Source organism: Saccoglossus kowalevskii, chromosome 4 (genome assembly GCF_978046115.1).
Source record: "Saccoglossus kowalevskii chromosome 4, keSacKowa6.1, whole genome shotgun sequence".
In the NCBI taxonomy this organism is placed as follows: Eukaryota; Metazoa; Hemichordata; class Enteropneusta; family Harrimaniidae; genus Saccoglossus; species Saccoglossus kowalevskii.
In genome coordinates, this window is record NC_140644.1 from 16846367 (window position 1) to 16863802 (window position 17436).

The 17436-nt window shown below is 33.6% G+C and overlaps 1 protein-coding gene across 3 annotated transcripts in view; it reads right to left on the reverse strand.

Annotated features, from left to right (window-relative positions):
• LOC102804016 (serine/threonine-protein phosphatase with EF-hands pef-1-like) overlaps window positions 1-17436 on the reverse strand; it is a 91194-nt gene that overhangs the window by 33100 nt on the left and 40658 nt on the right. For 2 of the 3 annotated variants that reach the window (XM_085497869.1, XM_085497871.1), the window contains exons 3-6: window positions 6294-6421; window positions 5838-5937; window positions 2612-2653; window positions 1162-1316 (exon numbers count right to left, since the gene is read on the reverse strand). In XM_085497869.1, the coding sequence (XP_085353995.1) occupies window positions 1162-1316; window positions 2612-2653; window positions 5838-5937; window positions 6294-6421 (425 nt within the window). The remainder of the gene's footprint in view (window positions 1-1161; window positions 1317-2611; window positions 2654-5837; window positions 5938-6293; window positions 6422-17436) is intronic. The other variant, XM_085497870.1, reaches the window with a different exon arrangement.

Consider the following 17436-nt stretch of genomic DNA (forward strand, 5'->3'; position numbering starts at 1 on the left):
CCACAAAGCATGTCTGCAAATCTGTATGAATAATGCTGAAAGAGCCTTTTCCCCAAGGGCTGGCCACCAAATCTGGATATTGATGATTAAAATTTCAAGGATTATCCAAGCTTGGAAATGATCCAAAACAATACCTGCAAGTGTGTGTACATGTTTCCTAATGATGTATCTGGAATAGTTATTGTCTCAGTGCATTGCTAATATTTTATAATAGTCAAAAATGCCAGAAAACATGACCAGAATGAGAATTAAATAATTTTTCAAATTAAGGCAGTTTGACGAGAATATACTAGTATCCGAAGGATTTATTCATTCTAAAATTTATAAGATGCAGCTAGTCTGAGTCACCCAGTGTTCGGATGTGATGTCAATAATTTGAAACACGTTCAATGGTAATGACGTAGTTTACCCCAAATAAAGGGATTTAAACAATAAAATGAAGATGTATTGAACAGGTGCAAATACAGCTATTTATGGAGCGATAATTTTGTTTTCATTTTCTGTGGTAGATTTACAATAATATTAATTATTATACATCTGTCACTGTAATGCCATAAGTTACAGTGTGCCATAATTTTGTGGTATTGCACTGGGTATTTTAATCCTACCATATTAGCGAATTCCAAATATGGAACGATTGCGCACGTAAGCGTGCTCTAACAATGAAAAGCAAACATGGCTGCCCCCAGAGTTTGACTGCTCAATCTGTTCTAAACTTTTTGTATTCCAGCATTCCCATGTTGTATCCTTGGGAGGAAAAGATGTATAATAATAAAGTTATTATGAGGATACCAAAAACTATACACTCAGACAGTACGCAGCCACATCGACCTCCGCTGCACGCCGGTCGATACTCCCGCTTTACTGTACTGTCTTCGTGCATACTTTTGGGTATCCTCATAATAACCTCATATTATAATTGAAAATGAAGACTCACTCTACACCACTTTAGCAAGTATTCCCATGAACAATGATAAGCTGAAACACTGCAGTCGTCATGCAGCGAGAATTCAAATTTCAAGTAAACATATATTTAAACTTATTTTACAAATGTAATTGTCACATAGGACCCACATTGAACAACGTGGCGCCATGACTGTGACGCTTTAATCATTCAGTTTCTATTTTCCGCAGGAGACTTTTATTTGCATTCTGACTCACCTGTCCAGTTTTGAAAGCTTCTATCATCTTCTTCACAGTAGACAATGTCAGAGGAAACTTTATGTGTGGCCCACTATATGACTCTTCTATACTAATGTTGCTGAAGTCTGTCAGTTTCTCCAGCTCTGCATCCTCTTCTTGCTGGTTTTGGGATGCTGGTTAAATATAATGGAAGGTATAAAAGGTATGGCCTGAGATCAAAACTAGCTTTTTTTTTCAAGAATCAAGAGAGATGATTATGCATGCATTATAAAGATAGGGAATTTCATTTGAAAATAGGCTATAAAGCACAAACAAGATGGCACACAAGTAAAGAATTTCTATATTTTAACCGCAAGATTGTGACAGGGGAAATGTCATACAAAGCTGTTATTGTCATAGCCTTTTGACGGAAGCCTCAAAAAAAGCAAACATTCGGACACACTGACAATTATTGAAATACCATGTGTACGTCACACAATAGTCTTCAATAATAATTGGAGGTGGATCGATACCTTGCTGATGTTGTTCCAGCATGTCGGGTTTTGTATTTAGCCTTTTTGTGTTAGACCCAAAATTTGTGTAACTGCGAAATATTGATGTAAAATAACTGAAGAAAACCTCCGAACAAGGCTGAAAAATACGACATTCTGGCACACTAAGCGTTGCCATGCAGTATACGCTGATAGATGGTGCAAATTCACATTGGCGACATGCATAGCATTGTCGATGGCGATATTTGCCCTACATAAACTCTTGAAATTTCTTTGAATGTTTTGGGTTTTTGAATCAATGTTTAATCAATTAGAATATTTTTCTGGGAACTTATTTGAAAATTCACTGTTTTTATTTTACGAATGACATGTATGTAAACCCCCCCCCCCCAAAAAAAAAACACACACATATACTGCCACTTTTCTACTCTTATTCTGAATTTATAGGGTGTACAACAAGGGTGCAGTATATATAGATTTTGTTTATGCTCACAGAAATGTAATAGCAAATTTATCATATTTTTAGGATGTTTTCATCTATATTTAGATGTGATGCCATTTTTATTAAAAATTATTTAAAATTTCAGACAATGAAAGTCGCTGTAATTTATTTAAGTGTTCGGAAATGTAAATGAAAGTACGGTAAAAATTGTCAAAATCGAACAGTAACTAATTTTTAGGGTCAAGGTATGTGTATACTTTAAACCTGTCATCTCAAAGTGTGCAGTTAACAAATATTTTTGGACACTAAAACACGGGTATAATCATGTAAGGAACAGTGGAATTCTTCATCTTCATTATATGTTACTCATTAACTAAAACATTGACTAGCAAAAAGTGTTCTCATATATACATGTACAACATAATTGAACAGTTCATTACTGAAGGGGATGTGAAATATGCAAGGGATGGTGGGATATTGTACTGTCACGAAGGATAGGAAGGTGTTTGTGATTGCCATGCATTGTGATTCTTACGTTGAAATGCTGACTGCAAAGGGGATCCTGGCAAGTCCGTGACTGCAATCGTTTCAAGGAAGGAAGATTGAGAAAAGAGTTAGGAGAAAGAGGAGAGTATACTGTGTATTAAAGTCGTATTGAAGTGAGTTTATAGAGTTTGCAATGAAGGAGCTTCAAGTTCTTTAGATGCCAGGTCACTAATTGTAACTGTACTATTCCCTCATCAGTTTAAGAGCCATTTAATTGAGATACCGGCATGTGTAGTTTGCATAATTTGAACAAATTGCATAAACAAAATCAAAGAGCGTCAAGAAATGAGTAAGATTAATGCATACAAAAAATGGTGGCCAGTCAGCCATTTTTAATTAAAAAAATCTATCTCAGTAATCCACTATAAATGTCAAACAAAGTTTGAATGGTATCAGGAAATACGATGATATATTAACATTTTGTGCCTTTCGCGGACAAACAAATTTATCAGCCAGTAAAAATTGTCATGCATATTAAAGTCATGCCATCTCTGAAGTAAACTGGAAGAGGCATCTATGAGAATTGACATACAGTACTGTTTAAGTGTTCATCCAAGACTAGAAACCACAGCAAAAATCAGTGAACTTGAAACTCATCTCATTATTTGTTTTTAAACTTTTTATTCGCAATGCTAACATACTGGTAAGTGAATTTCGAAAGTATTTTTTGGACACCAGTTGTATAAATAGTTTCACTCTTTACCTTAAAATAATGATAACATAATGTAAGCATGTAACTCAATATTTTTGTAAACAAACAAACAAACAAACAAACAAACAATCATATACAATTATGATAATAAACATGTGTAGGTAATATATTTATATACTTGTATGGAGTGCACAAAAAGTGAAAGTGACTTGAATGTGAAACAAAATGTTTCATTATCAAAGCATGCATTGGGTGGAATGACAACAAATATAGAAAAAAACAAGCCATGCATGGCACAGTCCTCGTTAATACCTAGTTATCAAGCTATAATTTTGTTTATAGTAATATAGTTCAAACATGAACATGTCAGAGATATGGATCCAGAAGCTGATGCTTGATTATAGTGATTTTTTGACAATCAGTCATCTTGTATCTGGTCAAACGAGTACTTGTCCATATTGAAAGATATTGCTGTGGAACAGCATTAATTAAAACAAAATAGCCACCAGTTGTCCATTTTGAATACATCTGTATATCTATAACATGATGTAGAATGAATATATAACATTTCAACACAAGTCACTGTCAATGACACGTCCCCGTTCCGTTCATATTTGAGTGACATATACATTCAAAGCAGATCATGACCGAAATGCACCTGCATATGTACAACACATTGTGCTAAATCTGAACAAAATCCATCCATGCATGACTGAGATCCGGTTCTGGAATTGTGAAAATACGTGATTTTGATGCATTTTCGGCCTTAAAATGGCCATCATTCCGCTATTGTTAAGCAGATCATGAAACAAATGCACATATCTATTTGTGACATGATGTACCATGTGTGTGTGAAGTTTGAACTTGATCAATCCAGACATGTCTTGGATACGAATCCAGAACTGAATTCTTTAACAAAATGGCCGCCAGTCAGCCATTTCGAACTTGATCCGAAAAAAAAAAGACGTCCATCAAGGTCCTATTATGTTTAATGTATGTACCAAATTTGAATGAAATCCGTCCATGCATAACTGAGATCCGGGTCCGGAATGGTGAAAATGTGCGATTTCAATGCATTTTCAGCCTTAAAGCGGCCGCCATTTGGCTATCGTTAATGAGATCATGAAACAAATGCACATACATATTTGTGACATGATGTACCTTGTGTGTGTGAAGTTTGAACTCGATCAATCCAAGCATGTCTCAGATACGAATCCAGAACTGAATTCTTTAAAACAAAATGGCCGCCAGTCGGCCATTTCGAACCCGATCCAAAAAAAAAAATGTCGTGCATCAAGGTCCTATTATGTTTAATGTATGTACCAAATTTGAACAAAATCCGTCCATGCATAACTGAGATCCGGGTCCGGAATGGTGAAAATGTGCGATTTTGATGCATTTTCGGCCTTAAAATGGCCGCTATTCGGCTATCGTTAATCGGATCATGAAAAAAATGCATGTGCATATGTCCCATATAATGTGAGATGTATGAGTGAAGTTTGAACTTAATCGGTCCATGCATGTTCGAGATACAGGTGATCACGGATGCACGGACGGACGCACACAGGGCAAAACATAAGTCCCCGTTTTCGGACTGCGTTCGAACGGGGACTAATAATCAGTCAAACCATGTCAGAGATACGGCTCAAGAACCACATTTATTAAAACAAAATTGCCACCAGTCAGCCATTTTGAATCAGATTTGATATATAAAATTATGTGCATCAGGGAACGATAATGTCTTATGTGTGGACCAAATTTGAACAAAATCCATCTATAAACGACCAAGATCCCGTTCCACAATGCCAGAAATGCTTTATTTTTGATGATTTTTTAGCACAAAAATGGCCGCCATTCGGCCATTTTGAATCAGATACTCAAACAAATATATTTGTACATCTATGACATGATCTATGATGAATTTCTAAAATTTGAACATAATCAGTCAAAGCATGGCTTTGAGATATGGCACTGAAACTGCATTCTTTAAAAGAAAATGACTGCCAGTCGGCCATTTTAAATATGAAAAACAAATTGACGTGCATCAAGATCCCATAATGTCCAACGTTCAGCCATCTTGAATCAGATCTTGAAACAAATTGACGTGCATATGTATAATATTATGTATGATGTATGTGTGAAGTTTGAATGTAATCAGTCTAGGCATGTCTAAGATATGCACACACGAACGCACACACGGACGCACAGAGGTCAAACTGAATCCGAACGGGGACTAAAAAGACAGTAATGCCAAACTTGAGGAATAATTTAGTATGAAGTATGAGTATAGACATGATGAAAATACAAGTGTTTAGTTTTATTTTAAACATCAATGATCTTATGTTGATTTAGATAGTTTAAAAAATAAAAAAAATCGGTTATCAAGCAAGCTAAAAATCCAATTGTTGTAGACATTATTTTTTAAATCGGAAAACTTATGATTACTGCATCAAGGAGCCATTAATTGCCCTGATGAAACATGTATTTTTTCTCTTACTTTCCCTGAAGTAATACATTGTATGATATTACAATTTCCTCACATGAAGATTGAGAGTCTACTTACATAAGTCGTAGTGGTGATGATTCAATGCATGTTGAAACTTCTTTTTTCCCGGTTCTGATTCAGCCACATGGTCTATCATGTCATTGAAAAAGTTATACAACTAAGAAAAAAAAAATACTTTCAATATTTTGGTCCAATTTTATTTAAATATGTGGTGCAAAATTAAAGGATGGCTGCCATAGCCATCATGTGCATTCAGTTTTTTTGCAAATAAAGACACCTGACTAACATGTACAAATGTGTATGTTGCTATGTGTAGAATGGGACTCATTCAACAAAGTCGTTGCAAGCATTTCCTTAATGGATGCATTTTTTGTTCTCCAACATATTATTCTCACTCATTTGTTATTCAATCCTGGTTTGGATTATTTCACAATTTCTTTATGCTTAAAGCAAATACTACTGAAACACCGAGTCAGGACTATAAATTATTCAGAGTACACTGTTCAACATTACCTTGAGCTGATCCTGTTCCCCAGAATACTCTATCGACTGGAAGATGTTCCAGGTGACTCGTCTTCTTGCCTCTAGGCGGGCTTGATATCGACGATACCATCTTTGAATCAGTAAGGCAGCTTTCATCGCTACAAGATAAAGACAAAACATGATGACGTAAATAATAAATAAGAAGTGAGAAGAGATTAACACCTCGGTATCCATGTTTGGATTCAGCAGCAGTAAGTAGTGGATGATATGTAGATGATTACTTCATACATAATCAGCATTTTCTCAACTACAATGTATATATTTTACTGTGACGAAAAAGAACCCATCCAGCAACATGGCAATATAGTTCACCGTTTTGTCAACAAAATAGCAATATTAATAATTCAAAAGTAACAGTTTGTAATGGTAAGCTGATAGCAATATTTTATTTCACAATCCTCCATCATCATCTTTTTTGATCATATTATTAAAACTAATTACAAAATGTACAAGAAAAAATAATCAAAGAAAGCTTAGAAAGAACTCCCATGTGCTGAGAGTATTGGAGACACATTAAATATAATTCGAAATTATGCAAATCAGAAAATTAATATGAACAGATTTGAGTGTAAAACTAATGAGGTCTGCGCAATGTAACAAAAACTCTATGTACCAAGTTTAATTGAAATGTGATTAGAACCAAAAAATTATGAATTATTATGCTAATTAGGGAATTAATATGAACAGATTTTTACCCCAAACTAATTAGGTTTGTACATTGTCCTAGAGCATCTTTGTACTAAATTTCATTAAAATGGAAATTAGTACTTTAGATATCAGTGTGAAAGCTTAAAATTGGTTAATTATGCAAATTGGGTAATTAATATGTACAGATTTTAACCAACAATTATCCAGGTCTGTCTATTGTCCTACAGCATCCATGTATAAACATTCATTGATATGTGATGATTAGTACCTGAGATATCAGTGTGAAAGTTGGAAATTAGTTAATTATGCAAATTAGGTGATTAATATGCAAAAATATTTACCAAAAACTAATTGGGTCTCTGCATAATTCTAGATTCATTGAAATGTGATGATTAGTACTTTAGATATCAGTAGAAAAGCAGAAAATTAATTATGCAAATTAGGTAATTAATATGCACAATTATTTACCCTGAAACTAATCAGGTCTCTGCATAGTCCTAAAGGATCTATGTACCAAGTTTCATTGAAATGCGATGATTAGTACTTGAGATACCCATGGAAAAGCTGAAGATTAATATGCACAAATGTTTATCCGAAACAATCAATCTCTGCATAGTCCTTGAGTTTGTAAGTACCAAGTTTCATTGAAATGTAATGCTCACTACTTATATCAAAAGCTGAAAATTAATTAATTATACAAATTAGGTAATTATATGTACTGATATTACCATAAAAACTATTAGGTTTGTGCAGTGTCATATGACATCTATGTACCAAGTTTCATCAAAAACCGATGTATGGTTCTTGAGATAGCAGTGGAACAGTCGGACACACATACACACATACACACACACACACACACACACACACACACACACACTAACTGCAAAGACTCCCATTTTGTGCTTCGCACATGGGAGTCAAAAAATTACAAGAACTTTACTATCAAAAAACACAAAAAGAATGAATGCAATAAGGTCCAGAAAAATATTATAAAATTTCAGTCAAGTTGTTTTCAAAAAATTTATTGCACACTTTCATTTTTAATTTTTCATGAAAATTTGATTTGTCTACAGTTTATGAAAAATTCAGACATTTTTAAAAAGCTGTGATGCATATTTTTGAACTGATGCAGATGATAACCATAACCCTATAAAATATTACACAAGTCTTGATTACTAGTATTCACGGGTTTTTATGTTAATTCCTTCTTGATAGTTTAGCAGGATTAGTTGTGTTTGTCAAAACAATTGCTAAATGTGTTAAACATAAAATAATATTAGGCATTTAATTTATTCATTAAATTCTGAAACTGTGAAGGCCCAACATGGCAAATCCAAACATCAAAATAGTGAAACCCAGTAAATATTAAAAATAAATTAATAATTGCATGCATAAAAACTATACTGCAATACACTGTAGAAGACTTTAAAATAACTAACTTTGAAAATCAATAAAGTACATGTACATCTCTTGTGTTTTTTTATCTCCACGGTAACTGGTGATGAGCGATGAAAATTGATAAAAAGATGATCCCAAAATGCATGAAAATAATACTTGCAATATAATATTTATAAGCACAAGCAATGGCAAGATTACAACCAATCTTAATGAAATTGGTGTCAGTTACACAAAAAGTGAAAAGATCAGAAAACATGAAAGCAAGCTGGATTGCTTAAAATTTGGGGCAAGTTGCATAGCAAGGATTTACTGTTACAGTAATTACAGTAAGTCTTCGTTTTGTTCAATAGCATCAATTACTATGAGAGGATTAGAATTTTTTCACTATAGATTTGACTGATTGTTGAAAAGTAAATTTCACACCTAATTGAGCCTCTCCCCAGCATATATCATGAAAACATAGTGAAACTATTGAAGACCTGTCAGAAGTTATTGATATTTTTACATTTGAACATGCATAACCAATATTTTCTTCTTAAAAGAGAAATTAAAACGCCAGTCTCACCACAAGTGCTCATATTACATGCAAACAAACAATGTTGAATTCCAACTTTGTATTATATTATTTAATATTTATTATTTTATTTCCATTTCTCTAAAGAAATATACCCCACTAACCTGGGGAAACAGGTTACAATGCATATAAAAAAGAAAGTTACAATTATACGCAGAAAACCTCCCACTGATAATTGTGATCACCATGAAATTTATGAAATCTTGAAATATTAGAGCACTGAAGTTCATGGTGATCTAATCGTTGAATCAAACATACTTTTCACTTTTGTAATCACTCAAGGTTACTTTTATACTTTATTTTAGAAAATTCTTTCGTTGAAAAAATTGATTTAATAATTTTCTTTTGATAAGACTTCCCATGAATTGTACAAAAACCAAAGCCCATATGATGCTTACAGGCATCAAGTGGGAATAAAACTATAAGTCAAAAATGTTGTTTTACTGATACATGTATGTATATATTGAGGGTAAACATAATTTGATGGAAATTGATAATTCATAGTGCGCGTCATTTAAAAAAAATAGCTATCTAATATTTGAAATACTATGATGTGTATTCAACCATTGACCCAAGCTACTATCTATTGTAAGATCTATGATTCAACCATCTTTTCTTCATTATCAATGTATCAGATATGAAATGATATTTCTTTGTTATAAAAATCTAATAGATCTCTATTGAATTTAAGTTTAATAAAACTATATGTTGATGAATAACCATTTGAATTGGGATGTGTGGCAAGTGACTGACATATTGCAGAAATTAAAAATCAAAGTCACATCAAATTGATGTTTCAACATTTCAAGGTACCGTGTTTGCTTTATTAGTGTTAATTATTCACTGGGTTTTAATTTTGTTTATTTCGCTGACTGAAAAATGCGCTAAATTAAAACCAGGTGAGTATGTAAAATTCAGCATAGAACACATTATCTAAATGATAAAACCGTGAATTTAAAACCCACTGAATATGCCTGAAATGGTAAATCGGCGAAATTTAAACCCAGTGAAAATTAGTCATTTTATAGTATATGGTAAAATGACAGATGTAAGTGAGTCTGTGGTCAAAATACACTAGAAGTCATATTTTAATAACACAGCAATGATAAATGTAATTTTTGGCTTATGTATGAACTTCTGTATTGGAGATATGCTTCTAACAGTATAGGTAACTAAATTTTACATAATTTTACACAATTTTATACTGCTATAACCGTGGAGACTTTCAGCACTCAATGTGATAAAGAACAGTTCAGTTTTTATGTAAAATTTTTGCCCACTGTACACATTGAATGCAATTTTTGGTTCAGGTATATGAATGGGAAGATGATAGATGGGTTTTTTTCTAGATGATGTCAGTGTGCTTGTTTTGTTTTTCAATCAATTTTTTTTTCTGTAATTTTTTTTTAATTTTATCTATGATGATTTGTTTTTCAAAATTCACTTTTCCTTCCCCTCCACTGAGAGTTTATCACACACACCCCTAATAGACTCAATGCAACTTATTCCTGAACTTGACTCTCCTTCAAAAAGGTTATTGTGTCTTCACAGCCACTAAGGAATACATCTTTAATTCTCCTACAAGGTTTACCAGCATGAGATGCACTTGAATTAAGCAAGCTGAATGAAGTATAAAATTTCAATTACCACTTCAAAATAAAAAGTCAGAACCTATTTAATATCATCAGACTGAATAAAGCCTGGTGTTATCAGGGATTCTCAATGAACTTGGAATACTGTAGATAGGATTAAAAGCATGTGTCCTAGAGTGAGTGACACATATAAATGAACTACAAGTACATATCAGCTCAGTATAGACCATGCAGGCGTAACTTCATGATGGTCATACAGTTCTGGTGTGGAACAAATGTAAATTGCATGCTCATTTGCAGTTATGGGTAGCTACATGTAGTTTTATCTGGCTTGAAGCTGGTTTAGTTTGCTTTCAAAATCACCATTTAAAGCGCGGTGGTCGTTGCGCAGCACATGTTCAAATTTTATGTAAATAAACAATGTATTTTACACACGTTATATACGCCGCTATGAGTCCCATATCGAACAGGACGCAGCATGATGACTATCACCCTTTAAAATATGCAGAGTAAACTGCCTGAATATGATTCTTAATAATTTTGCTAAAGACTACATCGAGTATGTTGAAATTAGTGATGACAATATTCACTTTAAAATTTGAAAGTTTATATGAAAAGGAAAAGGCAGCTGATAGCCAGCTTGGAAGTTAAGTTGTGCTGATGTGTTAATTGTGTAAGAGATTAGAATTGACCATTTTCCGTTCACTGCGAGAATCACGCGTTATGCATGAAATCGAACGTAAAAACAGGACAAACAAAGGTCATAGCGTCGTTCTGTCGTCAAACATCGCGTGGGATTCGACAAACGCAAAAATATTTTGGGGACATTTCCATGCTTAGTAATGTGCTGTACACATTTGATGATAGGCTATTTCGATTAAGTAAGGGTATTCGAAAGCAATATTCCTCTGTCGAAGATCGGCTGGTCGATGTGAGCTACGAAATAAAGAAACTTGAATTTCAAAATCAAATCGTTCGATTTTTGCGGCAGACGTTCGACGTGCATCTTACATGCATCTCGCGAGATCTCGCAATTGTACGGAAAATCATCTATTCAGGTTTTTCGAATAGTTCTTACATGCATCTAGTTACATTATACATACTACATTTAGTCTGTTAGTAGTGTATGTGTTATGTAAGAGGTGTTTCTATGGTCAAAACAAGTCATATTTTAATGATTCAGTATTAAAACAACAAGTGAGAATTTTGGATTTGCTTCTAATATATCTTGTTATTATTTTAAAGCTCTTTTTTGCTGTACTTATCCTATGTAAATCTTTTTATACGGAGGCAATGAAATTATAATTATTATTATTAATAGAGCAAATATGGTACCGGTACTACAAAATTATTGCAATATGACACATAACTACCGGTACCGGTATACTGCATTTCACTCAAGATGTAACAATAATGAAATGACACTAACCAATGTCAACGGAAAGTTTATTTTCAAAAAAATATTATAGAACACCATCAGAAGCCATAATTGTTAATGCAAATCCACCAACACGCTTTAGGTCATGTATAATTAGCATAAATTACCATCAAAATATGATTTCTCCATCCTTTTGGCATTCAAAGACGGTGATGTGATATCACTTGATTTTTGCTCGTTATCAGAACTTTATTTGACAACACATTTCCCAACAAAGTATCAAGCATATTTGACTTACATCCACATAATTTTTTTAATATTCCATGCCCTATATAAATTTAATTGGTCCATCAACTAGCAGCCTTTGCAGTTAACGTATCAGAAAGACTGTACAAGAATATACACCCATCAACTTTGAAATTCAATACGTCACTATGAGTCCCATTTCGAACAGCACATGGCATGACGACTGCCACACTTTAATTTTTACAATAACTTAATAGCGCACCAGTAATTACATTTTAAATGGAAACAGAAATAAAATATGAATCAATAGAAATACAAATTAGCTCAACTAAAATAAATACTAATGATTGTATAATTTACATTAAAATTTATAAGATTAAATGTATGAAGTTTAACATTGTCGCTAAGCTACCGAGCACAACTATTATTTGGATACGAAAACACTACCGTACCATCATTGTATTTATTTATCCACACGATTTTTCAATTAAATTAAAGGTCAATCCGTACTATGAGTCTGAGATCTCAGGATAATTTTGAGATATGCAAGTTTAAACATTGCATAGAGAAGCTGACAACAGGTTACCTGTACAGACTTCCCGATATCTGTGACAATGAAAAACCTATATGTGATCTCACTATACTGCTAGGATATACCATATACATATATATATCTTGGGTCTATGGATATACATATGGAATATAAACTTTTATGTTGCTTGTTTTTCATGCCTCAGCACCATTGTTCACATGTTTGTTTGTTACTTCAAGTCCCAGCAAACCAACGACTAAGGTCACTTGGGAGATTCTATAATACCAACAAATTTATTGAAATTTGTAAAGCAGCAATACTTTATTCATGCATAAATTGATTACATTATTATCAAAAGATGACCTAGTTTGGCGAATTAACACAATCAAATCTGGGCGATAAATGTGGCTATACACTCAGCATATTGTCCACACAGTTTGTCAATGTGCTTAATGACTAATATTAGTAGATGTTACGTTTGAACAGTTGATCTTTGATATTAAATCTAAATAAAGTGATTGATTCACTTGCTGAATCACAAAAAGAATGTGTGTAAAAAGTGCCATTACACAAAATGTTACATTCCACTGATTCTATGGAAACTACAAATAAATCCAGCCACCATCACAAACCAAAACTTTAAAGTTTAAAGCATAGGAATTAAAAAAAACACTCAATTTACAAATAGCTACAGGCATGGATCAGTTTCTTCATCAAATGCATGACTTTGTATCCTATCATCTTTTATCAAAATTTTATATCTAATCCAGATTCAATCAAATTTGTTGATGTTTCATTTGTTGATATGAAGACATTAGGTTTTGACACAATTGCTACGTTCACACGACAGCATTTTATCGGAGCCCAACGGCTTGAGCCGGCTCGAGCCAGCAAAAATGGCCGTGTAAACACGTTCGGCTCGAGCCAAGTTCGGCTCCACTAAACCCTCAGGGTTGAACTCCGATAGGGTTCAGTCCCGACATGGCTCCGATCGTGTAAACGCATCAGGGCCGGCCCATCTATCGGAGCCGAAATCACGCCCTCAATTGTCTTATTCGAGTAACCTCTCATTTCAAGACAACATCTTTCATAATTTCACGCAATTTCTGGCTTGAATAAGAGGTATGCGTCCTAATATATAGTAACGAATTATTGCGATAGATTAACAGCTCAACGGGAAACAAAAAATGACGTGCGAAATTATGCGACAAAAACTTGAAAGAACGACTGAACGGAAACTTTTTAAAGACACTAAAGATAAAAATCGTAGAACCAAACGCGGTACGGTGACGTGTTCCTGGTAGGTTTAGATTCTTCCATAGTCCCTCTATGATATATAGAGAGAATCTGTGATTCTTCCTCGTAGTTTAGATATCACTACAGTTGAATAGTTACAAAATGGTAATTTTGCATGACAATAACTTGAGCGAATAGGCTGTATTAAACGCATTTTAGCTGCCGTGTTTCCTGTTTATTCGAGATACTAGTACCTAAATCGTAATACCAGTCATTGTCTTTTCTACCTCCATGTTCAGGCTCTTTTTTCTCCTAGCTCAACAGCATCATGCCATGTATTACAAAAAAAACACAAGCCCGACACTAAAATCGTTTTCTGTCACTAATTATTCAAGGGCACTGTTCCGTTCGGCTCTGGTCGAACTGAATCGAACTCTGGCAGATCTCGGCTCGCGTTCGGCTCCTGACCGTATGAACGCATTGGAGATAATCTCCTGTTAATCCGTGGGAGGAGCAGTAGTTCGGCTCCGATAGAATGATGCCGTGTGAACATAGCAAATGAATGCAATTTTTGAAATTATGTCCATTTCAATTGGAAATGCATTTTTAATACAGCAAGTACATCACTTTATTGGCTTCAATCACTTCTTATTTAAAAAGAGCTACTTGTACATTTTCCATAAATTCAACATTATACTTCTTATAAGTATTGAAAAAAACAGATCATTTTTGGTTGCAAAAATACCGGTGCAGCATTTTGCACATTTTTATGTATTTTTTAATGATTTCATTGTTAATTTTAGATCAAATTTAAACAATTCAATTTCCTACAGGATTGATACAAATTTGTGAAAAAAATGTGTAAATAAATTATACTGGTACAAGACTATTTTGTTAACTTTTACCAAGAATATTGCATAAATAAAATTGCAAAATGAGTTGCATTGTCATTACAATTTAATGAATAAAAGTACAGAAAAAAATATGCACATTTTATTATAGTATTATTACTGTAATTATTTGAAAAACTAAAAAGATGTTCAATGACTATGTTTTCTGATTGCCGGTTTGAAATGGGGCTTTTCAAAAAGGGTGGGCACTCAGTCGAACGTGAACCCAAAAAGGCCACTTACCAGTAGTTGAACATGGGTGCTAAGTCAGATGAGTACGGTAATAAGCTTGTTACTGTCTACTAGTATGCATTGATACTGTAAAACGTTTAATTTTCGCTGCTGAAAATTTTCGTAGTTAGACAATTCTACTGCATTTGAGAAAAAAAAATATCACAAAAGTCCTGGTAATCGGTGTCATGGGACACCAAAGGAATTTTCACTGCTACGAAAGTTTATCACCAACTTGCAAAATTTGCACAAAAAAATTCCTGCGTAATTAAAGCAGTTTACAGTATACAGGCATAGACTAGCTGCAAGCAAAGTTTAAAAAGTCAAATAAATAATAAGAAGAAAAAAACTATTAATTACATTAAAGAATATGTTTGCCCAACTAAAAACTAGATGTGCTAACTTACAATTGAGTACCTTAATAAACCCAACCACTTTGCCATGTGTTAATATATCTTATACTCACATAGCATCTTATTGTCTCCTAAATTTTGGTTATGACCTGAAAAAAATTACAAATCATGGAAAAATACAGAAAAAAAATGTTACATCAAAATTTCGACCAATAAGGCCTGGCCTGTCAATACCATTTCACATTTATTTGTATTTTTATTTCTTTTTTCTTTTTGGATCAAACAACTTTTTTGGAAACATATATAAAAGTTTAATGTTTAATTTGTAACAGGCATTCAAAAGTTTAACATCATTTTCATTGAATAGTAATAAGTAGTGTATTTATATCTAGTGCAAAGAAGAATTTACATATTGTTTATAACAAAGACTTCATATAATGATAGCGTTTAATTTAGTAAAAGTGCTTAAAATGTTTAGTTGCTACCATTACTAGAGAGCAGCTCAACAGTCATTACCCCATGGAGTCCACATCTACATCATAAATGTACATTATCAGAGACCCACACCAGTTGTCATGGTGACATAAATGTATACACATCTCCAATGAGTTGTCTTAGCAACAAGCTTTATATATCAAGTACATGTACTGGTATTATTAATTTCAGTTAATAACTGAAGTTATTATTATTAACTGCTGTGAGTCCTTTTTATTGAGTAATAGTAATAATACTAATACCACACACCCTGTCAACTGAAATGTTGCAAATTCAACACAGACGGTTTATTTATAGGCGTTTTAATCTATATATTTTCAGAATATTTATTATTACTATGATTGTTCTTTTTGTATGAATAAAACAGTATGAATAAGTATATGATCAATGGACTGTATGAGAACCTGAACTACAATGTAAATACATTTGTACTGCAAAACCATTTTTATTCACTGACAGTTAATTTCACTATTTGGTCAATTTAACTGGGTTTCAAATCCACAAACCTGGCAGGAAAACAATAATTTCTAGTTATTCTACATGTTCATGTGGATTTTATTTAGCAAATTTTACTTATCAGCGAAAATAGCAAAATTAAAAACCAGTGAATAATTAATGCCTTCACAGTATTACATGCAATAAAATACGAGTTTCATTTAACGTCAAAATATTGCCTTTTTTTGGTGAAAGTAATACCGGTAGTATCATTCTGAAGGGAATTTTTTTTTTTTCTTCAAATGTCACTGTTACACTAGACTCCACACGATTGACAGGAACACTGTAGCTGTATAAACATCATCACACACAGAAAATAAGATTTAAATTAGTTTTAGTTGCAATCACATAATGTCCAACCAATGATATTTATTAATTCACATGTTCATGAAAATTAAATAATACATGTGGCAGAAGAGGATGGTTTCAAACCAAACACGGGGATTAAATCCAAACAACCAATGTGTGTGTTAAATGGGGCAGCAGTGGGATTCAAATCCAACCAAGTAATTTATGTGAATGCCACATGGTTGCAGTGGTGGGATTCAAACACAACCAACAATGTAGGCGAGTTCTACGTGGTGGCAGTGTTGGGATTTAAACCCAAATCAGCAATGTGAGTGTTACATGGTGGCAATGGTGGGATTTAAACCAAAACCAGCAATGTGAGCGTTACATAGTGGTTATGGTGGGATTCAAATCCAACCAAGCAATTTATGTGAGTGCCACAGAGTCGCAGTGGTGGGATTTAAACACAAAAAAGCACTTTAGGAGAGTTCTACAGGGTGGCAGTGGTGGAATTTAAACCAAAACCAGCAATGTAGGCGAGTTCTACGTGGAGGCAGTGTTGGGATTTAAACCAAAACCAGCAATGTAGGCGAGTTGTACATGGTTGCAGTGGTGGGATTTAAACTAAAACCAGCAATGTGTGTGTTACATGGGGCAGTGGTGGGATTTAAACCCAAACCACTAATGTGTGTGTTACATGGGGCAGTGGTGGGATTTAAACCCAAACCACCAATGTGTGTGTTACATGGGGCAG